The sequence below is a fragment of the Erythrolamprus reginae genome, chromosome 3 (genome assembly GCF_031021105.1).
Source record: "Erythrolamprus reginae isolate rEryReg1 chromosome 3, rEryReg1.hap1, whole genome shotgun sequence".
NCBI lineage: Eukaryota > Metazoa > Chordata > Lepidosauria > Squamata > Dipsadidae > Erythrolamprus > Erythrolamprus reginae.
In genome coordinates this window covers 122,845,787-122,861,677 of record NC_091952.1, presented here as the reverse complement: position 1 = coordinate 122,861,677, position 15,891 = coordinate 122,845,787, and the positions used below count along the sequence as shown (strand labels likewise).

At 38.1% G+C, this 15,891-nt stretch overlaps 1 protein-coding gene across 6 annotated transcripts in view; it reads left to right on the top strand.

Moving 5' to 3' along the window:
* The window catches only part of DPYD (dihydropyrimidine dehydrogenase), a 735,717-nt gene that overhangs the window by 230,457 nt on the left and 489,369 nt on the right, over positions 1-15,891 (top strand). For all 6 annotated transcript variants that reach the window (XM_070746537.1, XM_070746536.1, XM_070746535.1 and 3 more), the window contains 2 exons: positions 10,660-10,856; positions 13,762-13,843. In XM_070746537.1, the coding sequence (XP_070602638.1) occupies positions 10,660-10,856; positions 13,762-13,843 (279 nt within the window). The remainder of the gene's footprint in view (positions 1-10,659; positions 10,857-13,761; positions 13,844-15,891) is intronic.

The following is a 15,891-nucleotide window of genomic DNA, read 5'->3' as shown; positions in this document are numbered from 1 at the left end:
TTTCAGTTACTAAAGTTCAGCTACCATAGTCTGGATTCAAAGCATAATGATTCAAATGGAAAATCATAGGTATTAAAATGCTTCAGTTGCAAGAAAAAAAAGACTCAATAGGATGTTAAGGCATTAAAAAAAAGTAAGATGATGCCACTATTTCAAAAATCCAGTGTTTTAGTAATCTGAATGTCAGACATGGCATGGAATATTTTAAAATGTATTTGAAATATTCTAGCTCCAAATCACTAACTTATTTGGATGTAATAATTATAATTTTAACTTTGCTTCCAAGAAACATGTAGCTAGTACTGATTTAATAATAAAATATATGTACTGCTGAAAAGATTTATACTAAAACTACAGCATTGAGCTGAATATGAAAAAAAAAATAGGTTTAGCAAATAATTTTCATAATATTAGGACTAAATATACCACTCAGATTTAAATAAGGTTGAATTTTGTGAGCTTCCATTTTATGTTAAAACTTGCATTCTTTATGAAATAAATTTGTCATTCAGTTATAAACAACATGCTCTGATAATGAAATTGGCCTTATTGGTCTTTGTTTAAACTTGGATCACTTACAATTTTTTTTCAGTTTGTTATTATATATTGTGCTACTCACAAACCCATTACACTGTTAATTTTTGGAATAAGCACCTTTTTTTTCAGGAACAAAATGGAATAAACAATAGTAACCACGTAAATTCAAGGATGAGAGCAGCTAAACAATCCCATGTGTCTCTCTATACATTTTCTTTTATTCTTTAAATTTCTCACCTTTCTACATTTTGTAAGGATTTCTTAAGCTCTATCAAAGCTTCTTTCTTGTCTTCCTCATATTCCTCATCCCTTCTTCATATAATTGCTTTCATTCCAATCTCTATTCATTCCTTCTGTGTTGCTGTACCACCTCCATAAAGGTTTTTCATACTGGTGGTCATGCATTTTTCTATTCAGTATACAGTCATTCAATACTTATTCATTCTTAACCCTATATCTTCTTGTTTTATTATCCCCTGCTCAAGTACCCTAGTCTTATTGTATTCAACTTATTTTTATGATGTTATATCACCTGTATCATTTAACAAAATATGCAGAAGCTCCTATTTTGCACCCAATTACACAGCTGTTTTCACTTATTATGGTTAACATTAATTCTTTGCAAAAGTCCATACTCTATTCATTCCTTTCTACCATCTTTTTCAGGCTTTACAGTTTTTATGTTTTTGTATTTTTAATAAAATTTAAATAGACACACACGTTCATCTTTATCTTTTCTCCTTTTTTTTGCCATGCATTACTTATTGTAGTTCTCTCCATTCTTACTACCAAACACATCTACTTTGATCTTTGACACATTAATTTTCAGATCTATAGCCCCTTCTGCGTGATATAATTCCCTGCAAATTATTTAGGTTCTCAGTCATTCATATCTGCATACAAAAGTACATGTACATTCATGACAAAAGCGTTTCTTTCAATTTCACTCTGGCATCACCATCATTCCTATAAAAATCTCTAAATACTCCTCCCAGCATTATGTTACTTTATTTTGATCTCAAATCTTTTCATCATTTTTATTTTTCATTGCATGCATTTCCTGGAAGCCCTACTTTCATTTTCAAGACAAAAACTTTTTTATCTTTTATTTGCAACTTTTAATAGTAACATTTTTTACCACAATCTCAATTCTCTTTCAGAGAGAGAGAAAGGAAGAGGGAAAGACTCACCTACTTGGAATGCTGTAAAATCTGTCTCTTTCCTCGAGGACTGGGATAGAGTAAAGTTAGGATTGAATGGCTGTTTTGGCAGCATCAACGAAGTTTATTTGTGGTTCAAGTTTATTTGCTTTTATTTTTAATATTTTTTGTTTTTAGTTTTAGGATGATGTTTGGTTTTATATGATTGCTGTGAATTGGCCACTGTTTAGTTCTGAGATAGACAAGTATAAGTCCTTAAAATAAATACATACCTTTTTGATATGTATTAGCAATCATACTTTGATATTCATTTATCCTCATCATTCAACAAACATCATTATTCCTACTTCCTATTGGCATAACTCCTCCTCCTTCTCCTTTGGCATTCGGTAATATGGTTCTTTTCAATTTGTTCCAGGCAACTTCCACATCATATTTCCTTAGATCTTTTTCCACTCAATCTATTGGGATATTAATCTAAATTCTAATGCATCTTTATTCTACTTATATAGTACATTTATACACCCATTCTACTTTCAATCTCTTTTTTCTCCATTTCCTTCCTTTTTATCCACATCAATTTTTCCAAAATCCATTTCTGCCCACAACCAGACTACCTTGTCATTCTTATAGCCTTCATAATTCTGTCATTCATAATAAACCAAAAATATTCTGTACTCTCTCATCTCATTCCATCCCATTTATTCAAGTCTCCTAGCAGGATACTGTTTTCTGCTAATTAACGTTCATGTAGAATGTTGCACTGTTTTTTTCTGAATTCATATCTATTTCTGTCATTATCACATTCATGACACTATAACATCTGGCTCTCTGCAACCTCTATGTTTCTGCCTTTATGCAAATCTATAAGCAGATGATACTATTTAATATGTTGTTATATAAGTTTTAGCCCATTCTTACATAATTAAACTTTCTCTGCATGCATTCCTCAATTCCATTTCATTCCACAGGTTTAGAGCAGCTTCATTTGCCCTTTCTTAGTTTCACAGATACACATTTGTTTTTCATTCTTTAATTTCATTTCATGTTCTTTAACGAGTCATGGTGACACAGTGGTTAGAATGCAATATTGCAGGCTAATTCTGCCAATTGTTATTAGTTTGATTCTCACTGGCTCAAGGTTGACTCAGCTTCCGTTCTTCCGTAGTTGGTAAAATACGGACCCAGATTGTTGGGGGCAATATGCTGATTCTGTAAACCACTTAGAGAGGGCTGTAAAGCACTATGAAGTGGTATATAAGTCTAAGTACTACTGCTATTTGTATTATTAATAAACAAAAAACAAAAAAAATTGGCTGCCTATTTTACCACAGGGCAACTATGATATTACATGTCTCAGTGTGTATAAACTTCTACGTATAAGTTAACTAGCAGAAAACAGTATCCTGCTAGGAGACTTGAATATCATAGTTGCCCTGTAATATCAGTGGTATATCAAAAACCATGCCTCAGTTTTTGATATATCACAGCTATCACCAGATGAGCCCATAAATCAGAGGTCCATAAACTTAGAAACTTTAAGACTTGTGGACTTCAACTTCCAGAATTCTCAAGCCAGTTGGCTGGAGAATTCTGGGTGTTCACAAGTCCACAAGTCTTAAAGTTGCAAAGTTTGAAGACCTCTGCCATAAATATTGACCCCCTACCATCCCTCATAATTTTGGTTAGTCAAGGTTTTTATGTACTGTTTTCATAGTATGATAAAGAAAGTATAGATAAAGTTATGAGCTTAAAAGTGTTTGAGCTACATGCAGCATTCCCTGCTAATAAAAAGAACAGTCCTAGTCAGTTTTGGTACATATTGTGATAGAAATTCAACTAAAACCTAATTTATCCCCAGTATGTTCACATTATTCTATACAAGCCATGATTACTAATCTAGAGACTGTCTTGAATGCTCTTCTGCTGTTGTCTGCTTCCTGTCAAGTAGGACATGCATGTCGTTTACTGATGCACATTCAGAATGCATATAGCTTGCTGCTTTCATTTTTCAATATGCCATTCCTGACCTTTTCTGCTTTAGGAAAAGTTGCTCTTTTACTTCTGCATTTGCCAAGCTCCTAGATTCTATCTATTTACTCTTGCAAAATCTCTTAGATGTCTGTCGGGGGGGCAGGTAGGGAGGGGAGTTAAATAGCAGAAGGTGCAGCATGAGGTCTCGATGCAATCCTTCTTCTTATATACTAACATCTTGGTACAGAAATACAGAAGGGTGGGATTTGCATTGTGATATTAAGACATAATTTTCATCATTTTTCCATTGTTGTGGCTAGAATAAAGGTGCATATGCATATTATATCATCATGATTCATACCCAAGAAACAACATAACTGTGCAATAATTTGATCTATTGAGAAATTTCCTTAATGAGCCAAAAAAAAAAGACTGGATGGGGAGATGTGCCAGTATTATTTTAAGCGAGTATTGAGTAACCTTAAGAGCCCTCCAGTTTTAATTATTTGGGAGAAGCAGTACAGATCTAATTCAAATTTTCAGTCCGGAAGACTTAACACGCAAGGATACTGAAATAACTGGCAGAAGTGCCTTAAAAACTTTTCACTGTACTTCTTGGCTACTTGATTCAATCCTGGAAACAACAAAACTCTGCAGTAATGTAATTTATTTATTTATTTATTGGATTTGTATGCCGCCCCTCTCCGGAGACTTGGGGCGGCTAACAGCGACAATAAAACAGTGTACAATAGTAATTTGGTATTAGAAATGATTAAAAATCCATTAATATAAAAACCAAACATACATACATACATACCATGCATAGAATTGTAAAGGCCTAGGGGGAAAGAGAATCTCAATTCCCCCATGCGTGGCGGTAGAGGTGGGTTTTAAGTTGTTTACGAAAGGCAAGGACGGTGGGGGCAGTTCTAATCTCTGGGGGGAGTTGGTTCCAGAGGGCCGGGGCCACCACAGAGAAGGCTCTTCCCCTGGGTCCTGCCAGGCGACATTGCTTAGTTGACGGGACCCGGAGAAGATCCACTCTGTGGAACCTAACTGGTCGCTGGGATTCGTGCAGCAGAAGGCGGTCCCTGAGGTAATCTGGTCCGGTGCCATGAAGGGCTTTATAGGTCATAACCAACACTTTGAATTGTGACCGGAAACTGATCGGCAACCAATGCAGACTGCGGAGTGTTGGTGTAACATGGGCATATTTGGGAAAGCCCATGATTGCTCTCGCAGCTGCATTCTGCACGATCTGAAGTTTCCGAACATTTTTCAAAGGTAGCCCCATGTAGAGAGCGTTACAGTAGTCAAGCCTCGAGGTGATGAGGGCATGAGTGACCGTGAGCAGTGACTCCTGGTCCAAGTAGGGTCGCAACTGGTACACAAGGCGAACCTGGGCGAACGTCCCCCTTGCCACAGCTGAAAGATGTTTCTCTAATGTGAGCTGTGGATCGAGGAGGACGCCCAAGTTGCGAACCTTCTCTGAGGGGGCCAGTGATTCTCCCCCCAGGGTAATGGACGGACAGATGGAGTTGTCCTTGGGAGGTAAGATCCACAGCCCCTCCGTCTTGTCTGGGTTGAGTTTGAGCTTGTTGACACTCATCCAGTGTAATGCAAGTAATAAATTGAGAAATTCCCTAAATGAGCTAAAAATAGACTAGATGGAGAAAGGTGCAAGTATTACAGTACTGTAGGAGCCATGGTGCTGCAGTAGTTAGCATTGTTAGCATTGCCAGTAAACTGCTTATAGAAGCTGTAAAGCACTGTGAAGTGGAATCTAAGTCTGAGTGGTATTGCCATTGCTACTTCAATTGCTTCTCATATGACTTGGTTTCCTTCTATATCATTTTGATGGCTCTGCTCTAAGCATGCTTCGATTTCTCTTTGTCCCTGTCATACACAATCAATCCACATTAAGAGTCCAATTAGCTGTTTTATTGCTCAAACCTGTACACAGGGATCTTCTTAGACTGATGGTTTGTATCTGGGTAAGATTAGATAAGTTTCATTGACATTTGAAGGATATTAGACTTCACACACTTGTGCCCATGTAGGGATTGCAGATTAATTCCCCATTTGACTCTTTCCATTGTCTTGTCCAGTGTCTCCAACAGTTCCCTTTGCCTAAAACTGAACATAATATTCCAATGATGTGGATGTTGCATTTCTGTTAATGCAAGTAATATCTGTTAAGCCTTCACTTGTGCTTCCTTTTAGTCGTAATGTGATTAATAGGAAAAAATTATGCCCTGATGGATTTTCTTGAATACGTACAATTCTCCTTGAAAAATCTTTATAAACCTATTAAAATGCTGTGGTCTGGGCAAAGACTGATTGATATTGAAATGGGCATAGGATAAATAGCTCATCACAGAATTTTAAGTTTATTTAAAATGAACTATTGGTATCAAGGTTTTAATACAATTGAGCAGTTGGCACTGCTACATAATTTTAAATGCATTGAAATATATATGTGTGTGTGTACAGATAGATTTAGAATGTGTGCCCTTTTTATACTTTGTTCATATTCATAATTTTTGTTGAATTTAGATATTTTGTGTTGGGTTCTTAATGACTATTTTATGCATTATAGAAATTATAGAGGACAATAATCTGGTCATATTCAATTCACATTTCTGTAATACCCACAAGCAAAATCTTTCAGAATTAAAATATTGAACTTTTTAAATAGCTATTACATTTATTGACAGATATCTGACAGTAGATAGGAATATGGCAAAGACAAAATACTAATAATACTGCAGCCTAAAATAATGTGGCGAATTGAGTCTGAAAAAAAGCTTCAGTTTCCAAGTTTAAATCCAAAGTATTTTAGATTTGGTTTTTTATTCATGATTAGTCATAAAATTGGAGGGCATCTGCGTATCATGTTCTACTAACAAACTCCATTGTTAAATTTTATCAGATAAAACTGTGTAATATAGGTAACAAAGAAATATTTCTAAGTAAATAAAAAAGGGAGCCTGTGAATATAATTTCCTCTCATTAATCTTGAATCTTTTTCCCAGTGAATCTGCCTCATTAGATGTTCCTGCTTCTAATAATAGGATGAAAGGGGGAATTTTTTTTAAAAAAATAGATAATCTACCTATTTAGATCTAATTCTCATTGTATGAATTGTTTCAGTAGTTTGAGAAGATTGAGGCTACAACAATTGCTAGGAGACTCCATTCCATGAAACATAAAAGCTTCCTGAAAACTTATCAAGGCTATCATCAGTAATGGTAGATAATTTTCCTTGACTGATAGTTGATTCGCTGCTATCAATCTATACAGGATGTATCCAGGATGGCTTGAATATACATTATCAAAAGCCTGGCCACCTGTTCTATCTTTCAATTTTTTTTAAAAAAAGAGTACAGTGGTTTCTTGGTTCCCCTGTTAAAGCAGAAGGGATCTGTATAGGCTGCTAATCTGTAACACACCGGTCTTGTTCTAGGAATTTTTTTCAGCAGCACTTTCTCTTTCTCCCTGTTAAGGTTCAGCTCTTTGCTTCTTAATACACCAACACAAATTGTGATAGAGAATTCCTCTGTAAGCAATTACAGGATTTTGTAGTACTCTTGGTAGCTCAAAGTAGTCATTGAACTACAGTCTCAAATCTATGTGCAGCCTTTCCTAAGCATTCAGTAGGAAACCAGCCCAAGTACTTAACAGTGTTGTTATAAACCAATTAAGCTGGGTTAATCCCTTTGTCTTCAGTGTGGCAGTTTAAATGGTTTGTGGTCCTTGCTTTTTGTGCATCATAAGATTTACAGCCCAATTGAAAACATACTGTGCCAGCAGATTAAGTGCATAGGGTGGGAGACTTATTGACTAGCTGTACCAGGAACACAGTACAAAACAAGACATCATGCTGGCTTTGCAGGTAGATAAATGCAAATGTTCAGCATCAAGGTGCTGCAAACGTAAATCATTATGGTTGACAAGCATCTTTATTTCTAGCATTTGCTTTTTAATATTTAAATTGGCCCCTTTTGTTTTTTAAAAGCTTGCAAATAATCCAGTGATTACAACCAACCTTACATTTAGCTCTTGTGGAACTTTGTGGAACACAGTATGTGAGTAGATTTAGGAGTTGTGGAAAAGTTCATTCAAAATTGATGTGACAGGAGATGTTAAAGAATACCAAGGTACTTGCTGTGTTGCATGTGAGATAAGAAAAGGAAGAAGGAAGGAAGAAACAAAGAAAGGAAGAAAAAGGGAGGGAGGGAGGGAAGGAGGGAGGGAGCAATCTAAGCTTACTTGAAAGCAAGTACAGTGGCACCTACTTAAGAACGCCTCTACTTAAGAACTTTTCTAGATAAGAACTAGGTGTTCAAGATTTTTTTGCCTTTACTTAAGAACCATTTTCTACTTAAGAACCCGAGCCCAAAAAAATTTCCCAGGAAATTTGACAGTGACATGAAGACCTGGCCAGTTTCCTGCCATTCCCCCTTTAATCCCGGCCATCTTGGGCTTTTCTGGGCTACCAGATAATCCTTTCGGTGGTGCTTAAGGAGGCTTTGGCAGCCCAGAGCAAATGGAGGGAGGCATGTGCTCCTCCTCGCTGCCTCAGAGTCCCTCTTTTTTTTAAAGCAAAGTTTTGAAATTTCCCCCCTCACCTCACCTTCTTCCTTCAGCAGTGACTGTCCTCCTCCTCCTCTTCTTCCTTCTCCTCCCACCCAAATTCTGAGCTTTTATTTCTTTCCTAATGGGTTTGCACATATTATTTGCTTTTACATTGATTCCTATGGGAAAAAATGCTTCTACTTAAGAATTTTTCTACTTAAGATCCTGGTCACGGAACAAATTAAGTTCCTAAGTAGAGGTACCACTGTAATTGTATTTGTGCACAATGGGGCCCATTTTTTAATTGATCTTACTTGTTTGTTCTTAACCCTTGCCCTCATTGCTGGAATAAGGTAAACAGTGGCTTTAGTAAAATTTAATTTTAGCTTAAGCCAATTTTTACAAACAGCTTTTTTTAACTATGTTCTAGTCCTCATGAATTTTCATATCTGCCAACCTTCCTATCTAAAGTTTTATTGTCCATCTGTGAGGCTTTTGTAAGCATGTATGTATGTAGTCTTCGGAGAGGGGCGGCATAAAAATCTAATTAATAAATAAATAAATCTATGTATGTATGTACGGTGGTACCTCTATGTACGAATGCCTCTACTTACAAACTTTTCTAGAAAAGAACCGGGTTTTCAAGATTTTTTTGCCTCTTCTCAAGAACCATTTTCTGTAACCGGAAAAGGCAGGAAGAAGTCTCTGTGGGACCTCTCTAGGAATCTCCTGGGAGGAAACAGGGCCGGAAAAGGTGGGAGGAAGCCTCCATGGGGCCTCTCTAGGAATCTCCTTGGAGGAAACAGGGCCTCCACCCTCCCTGTCGTTTCCCCAATTGCACACATTATTTGCTTTTAAATTGATTCCTATGGGAAAAATTGCTTCTTTTTACAAACTTTTCTACTTAAGAACCTGGTCATCTGTGTGTGTGTGTCTCTGTGTGTGAACACACAAAAAAATTTAAAACTAAAATGCGGTAGGCTTGCAGGGTTTATGCATGATTTCTTGCTCTGGGCTATTTGTCATTGACTTTTTTAGTTTTCTGCAGGTACTGAAACAGTGGTAGCTGTAAGAGTTTCAGAAACTTCCTGTACTATGTATCGTTCAAATCCTTTCACTTCTTCTCTGTACTTAAAAAGGCTCCAGGCTGATCAAGTCTTCTCTTTTCACATATATTTTTCTAGATTATTTGAAAAATAATACCCTTGGTATGGATGGCTTGCTAATGTATTGTTATTTATTTATTTTATTTATTACTTAGATTTGTATGCCGCCCCTCTCCGAAGACTTGTTGCTTTGTTGTGAGCCACCTAGGATTATTGTGCATAAAATTGGCAACCAAATATATGTAAATTTTAGAACTAATAACATTACCTATCTTCATATTTTTAATACACTCCCCCCATTCCAGTTTGCTCCCCCCCCTTCAGCTAGTATCTCTTTTTTTCTTGTTTAAGATTATTGAATAAATTGTTCTCTCAGCTTTTTCTACATTTGTATGAAATAATCCCATCAATTCACTTCAGGCAGTTTTTGTGGGTCATTTTACTAAATCCACAATGGCTTATTTCATCAGTACTTTGCTGGTAGCAAAGGAAAACCACCAGTGTTAATGCTACTAGATTTCATCATGACATTTGATATCCTCAGTCCATTAGTTAAGTTGAGAAACTCACTGAGGGACTTTGGTCCAGTGGTTTTCTCTCAAGTCGGCGCATGCGAGAGAGCTTGCGATGAACTGGTAGCAATGGGTTTTAGAACCCACTACTGACTTAATATCATTACAGTAATACCTCGTCTTACGTTCGTAAGACGAAACATTGTTTCCCATAGGAAACAATGTAAAAGTGATTAATCTGTCGGACGTCTTCGTGACATCAACGCTCCGCCCATGGAATTTCCTATTGGGATTCCCCACCTCCTTTCTAGCCTCCAGATTGGCCAAAAACACCGCCGCCGATCGCAAAAACGGCATTCCGCCACCCGGCGCCGCCCGGCTGTAACCTTCTGAAACAGCCGGGTGCTTCTCGGCGGCCTCTGGAACCCGAACCCAAACCTGAACCTCCGGGTTCGCCGTTCAGGAGAACGCTGAGAAGCCCCCCGGCTGTTTCAGAAGGTGACAGCCGGGTGGCGGCGCTTCTTGGCGGCCTTCCGAACCCGAACCTGGCTGTTTTGAAAGGTGACAGCTGGGCGCCGCTGCCCAGCGGAGCGCCATTTTGCGATCTGTGGTGGGTTCGTAAGCTGAAAAAAGTTCGTAAGAAGAGGCAAAAATTTTCCGAACCCCGGGTTCGTATCACAAGAAGTTCATATCACGAGGGGTTCGTATCTTGAGGTACCACTGTATACTTATGCCAAAGAGATATGAGCGCTCTTCCCTTTTTATTAACCATTTAAGTATTTATTTTTTCAGATATTCAAAGCAATCAATATTCCTCAAATTCGAGATCCTTCCCTCCCACCACTGCAAGATTTGCCCGAATCCTATCGTACCAAGATTGCTCTTCTTGGAGCAGGACCTGCTAGTATAAGTTGTGCCACATTTTTGGCTCGATTGGGCTATTCAGAAATCACTATTTTTGAAAAGGAAAACTACGTTGGGGGTTTAAGGTAATGTTTGAAGTAAAGCATTCTGAAAATCACATATATGTTATTATATGAGTTGGAACTTAAATAACATTTATTTTTTGACTTTTTTGAAATAATAGCTTTTAAAATAAGATTGTGATACCAATGAAGTTTTTGTATAAATTTATGTAGTGTTTCACAGTGTCTCTGAAATGACAAATCACTAAATAAATATTTAGAACAAGCAGGAATTACTGTATTTAACATGCATGCATCTAAACTTTAAGTGTGGAAATTCTAATTTTTCAGTGAATAAGTTAATCAGACTTTAATTTATGTGAACTTAGCATCATTGAATTTTAAAGTATTTATTTACCATCTCTCTATTTCATGTATAATATGTATATTATAGTGATAACTTTTAGCATCAACTGCAGAATGTTCTTTAAAAAAAAAGAATACCAAGCAGGATTAATGAATCTAATCTAATGAAATCTAATGAAAATCTAATGAATTTAATTCCCAGTCTTTACTTTTTCTCTTTGGCTTGGTTGGTTATGTGAAAGTAGAGTCTCATTTAACACAGTATATGTGGACTCACAGTTGGGAATTGGCACTTGAAACCTATTATCAGATTGCTGAACTTTAGGTCATGTGTCTACATGTGTCAGTGACCCAGTTTTCAGGGGAAATCACCTTCCTGCCAGTGAATTCAGAGAGGCAGGAACTCAGATTCTGAGTGGTATCTGGCATGAATTGAAGCTCAATAATCAATATTGAGAAGGTTTGGTAGATCATCCGTGGCAATTAGGAGACAAAAGCACTAAACTAATATGCTTTGGTACTGGCAATCATAAGCTATCATCAGTTCAGATGCATATGGAAAATAATAGATTTGGTCATTTAAATGTATTATATGTTTTATTTATTTTATTTATTTATTTATTCTTTGTCCAATATATAATACATATGGAAGAGAATAGACATTTAGTAATATATATAACGATAGAAAGTAAAAAGAAGAGAAGTAGATGGGAGGGAGAGAATATATATGATATAAGAGATAAGGAGAGAATATATATGATATATATATATAGATAAGGAGAGAATATATGTTAGAATTATAGCTTGCTATTTTTTAAAATGTTCATATACCTATAGCCTTCAGGATAATTTACAAATCCCAAATGTAAAATGTAAAAGGTTAGAAAGCTTCTAGTCAAAAACCAGGGTAATTATTAGGAAAATAAAGATAATCCTTCTTAACAAAGTTCTTACAACTTCTATGTTATGTGCCTAAAGTAGCATTTTTCAGTTGGCTGCAAAATATTTGTTTTTAAGAGTAGCAAATTGGATTAAGCGGTTAATAGATATTTGGAAAAGAGAAAATACAAAATACGTTCTCAGTCCAGTTTCTGTTATGTACAGTGGTAGACAATTTTTAATAAACTCTAGCTGCTTGTTATTATTCTATGTTGCTGCTTTGCTTTATACAGTAATACCTCATGATACGAACTTAATTGGTGCAAGGAGGAGGTTCGTATGACGAAAGGTTCGTAAGACGAAACATTGTTTCCCATAGGAAACAATGTAAAGTCAATTAATCCGGGCAACCAAAAAAACCCCCGTAAAAAACCCGGCTTTCGGCGACTGCTGGGAAGCCGCGCGGCTGTTTTAAAAGGTGACAGCCGGCCTGGGGGGCTTCCCAGTACCCCCCGAACCCGGGTTCGGGGTTCGGGGGGGTGCTGGGAAGCCCCCCAGGCCGGCTGCGACCTTTTAAAACAGCCCCGCGGCTTCCCAGCTGTCTCCGAACGCCGAACGCGGAAGTTCGGCTCTGGCGTTCGGGGGGGTGCTGGGAAGCCCCCCAGGCCGGCTGCGACCTTTTAAAACAGCCGCGCCGCTTCCCAGCTGTCTCCTGAAGCCGAACGCCAAAGCCGAACTTCCGCGTTCGGCTTTGGGAGACAGCTGGGAAGCGGCGCGGCTGTTTTAAAAGGTCGCAGCCGGGCTGGGGGGCTTCCCAGCAACCTCCCGAACCGAACCCGGGGTTCAGAAAAATTTTGCCTCTTCTTTCACCTTTTAAAACAGACGCACGGCTTCCCAGCAGTCTCCGAACGCCGGTTCGTAACTCGAAAAAAGTTCGTAAGAAGAGGCAAAATTTTTCTGAACCCCGGGTTCGTATCACGAGTTGTTTGTAAGACGAGGGGTTCGTATCTTGAGGTACCACTGTATTTGCAGCTATATTTACTTACCGTGGAGTCTTTGAGGTTATGCCGAGAATGGTTTATGGGTTTATGGCAACTCTCTAAGTTCCAAAAAAGTCCAACCCATTTTTAACTAATGTTTTCTTCTGTTTCTCTCTCATTCTCACCCCCTCTCTCTTACAAACACACACACAGACAGAGAGTGAGAGAGAGAGGGAGAGGGAGAGAAAGAGAGAGGGAGGGAGGGAGAGGAGGAAAAAGCTAATTTTCAACCTCTAAATTTATCATAACTCTCATTTATTATATCTCTATGTTCATTCCATTATATTTTAATTTTATAGTTTATCTAATGCTTCCTCCTTTATCTAGTTTCGTCCTCTGAGTTGCACCCATTATTTCATTTCCCTTCTCCAGTTCTTATTAAATTTAACAATTCTTTCTACATATTCTTTAAGCAAACATAAAATTTCATCCCAAATTCATCAACATAGTTTAACATATTTTAGTTTTTTTCTTCCTTAAAAACAAATTCTTCCACAATAGAACATATAACTTCAATAATTTACATATAACGCTCCATAATTTAAAAGTGTGTTCGGTCATATTGATGTGTTTGTGACTTTAACTTAAGTTTCTTCTTGCTTTTTAAATTTATTTTTGGCATGTATTATTTCTAAGGAACCCTCTTTTTTGAGAGAAGTAGATGAGCAGGGTTTCATTGGTTCTGTTTTATTTGTTCTCTGCAGCACATCCGAAATTCCCCAGTTCCGGCTACCATATGATGTAGTACATTTTGAAACTAGGCTTATGAAGGACCTCGGAGTGAAGGTAATGAAAAATATAAACTGCCTTGGTATAGCTCACAGAAAAAGGAGCCAGAGTACTGTTAAAGATTAACAGCAAAATGTCATGCACCTTAGTAAAGAACAATTAAAAGCTACACTAGGCTGAGGAAGGAAGATGCTTTCCCTTGCTTGGGGCATTTGTCTGTCTGCTGTCTGAATGCCACTAGTTGGGAAAAGGGCAATCAATAGCTCATCTGGCTTGCCTGCATGTGATTAATTGTCTGTAAGAAACAAATACCTAAATTGCTTTAGGGGTTCAGTGTAGCTATTGCAAGGATTTTATTTCTTTAATCATGGGTGGCTGTTGCTGCTCTCTCCCCCCCCCCCTTGTCTTTTTCTCTCCCAGATTAAATTTTGGGTTAAAAAAAAACAACCCAAGACACTTTTTGTTGGTTTGTGTGTTTATAAAATATAAACACACAGTTCATACAGTGCATTTGCACGTGTTAACAAAAAGAGCTTGTGCAGTTCTTTCGCATGTTAACAAAAGGAAGTAAAATGGGAATTAATATTAGTTATAGTTAGATGTCCCTAAAAATAAGTAATGTGGTATATTTTGTGATGAAAGTTTTTAAACTTTAGATTTTAAACCAGTTTTAATTATAACAATCTGCCCTTAAATGACAGTACAAGGTAGGTGATAAAATCATTAAAAGCAACCTTTATGTTGATACTGTTCAGGTAGGGGTAGCACCTCTGATGTAGAGCATGTCTTGTCCTTTTACAGGAGTTCATTTTAGGGCAGCGTTTAGGGCAGCTCGTTCGCCTTTGGTCCTCACCTGTCACTCAGTTCTCATCTGTGGCTCATAGTAGCTGTAGCATGTGCAGCGGCCACACCCCAGGCAACAGTTTTGACAGGCTGGCCAAACCAGATTGAGAGTAGCCGTTAGGTCAATGCCCTTTGATGAGATAAGGACTTGTCTATCCCAAGCATGTGAAAACAGATTCCAGCAGACTGAGCAGATGAAACCCACTAGAATAGAACAACAGTCCTGAAGGCTGTCTCTGCAAGTGATGTGGAGCATGGCAAGAGCATGAAAGACGCCCATTTCCAAATGTCTTGACTCTTGTCCTGCTATTGGAGCAAGATGGAATCTGGGAAGAAAGAATGAGGCTGACTATGTGTGCCTCTCCCTCACTTTAATCTAATTCATGCACAAGTCTTGACATCCCCCCCTGTGAAAAGTAATGTGATGATGGAAGAGCGCCGAAGCAGTAGGTGTGGATACATTGGGAACTGTAGCTGCGGACCTGCACACAGGCAACTCGGGTCTAATGGTCATCTTCCTGCTGACAAAGCAACAGCTGAATTTGGTGACTACCTGAGTGGCTGAGCAGCCCTCTCTAGAACCACACTGCTCATCTCCATAGTAAGAGGAAGGGGCTAGAAAAGGGGCCCTAAACTTTGTTGCTTTACAGAACCCTGTCCAGCTTGCCATGGTTGGAGGTTGCCCATTTCATGCGGCCAAGTAACGAAATCTCAAAGAAAATTTAAGGTGACACCACTCACCATTGGCACATGGAATGTACGTACACTTCAAGACAATCCCTTAGCAAATCAACCAGAAAGAAGAACAGCCCTGGTCTCCAGAGAGCTTGCAAGATTTAACATCAATACTGCGGTGTGAAACTCGTCTTACCAGCGAAGGCCAGCTCACAGAAACAGGAAGTGCTTAATACGTTCTTCTGGTGTGGACTCAGCACTAATGAATGCTATGAATCTGGAGTTAGCTCTGCAGTTAAAAATCATCTTGTCTGCAAACTTGCCAGTCTTCCCAAGAGAGTGAATGACCGACTCATGACAATGCATCTCCCACTGCTGAGATGAAAGCAAGCCACACTGATCAGTGCCTACGCACTCACAATGACGAACACAGACAAAGTAAAGGGGAAGTTTTATGAAGATCTGATGCCCTACTTTCATCCGTGAAGCACACAAACAAGCTGATTCTACTCGGCGATTTTAACCCAAGAGTAGGAACTGTTCACTCTGCCTGGGATGGCATAATTGGGAAAAATGGAATTGGCAAA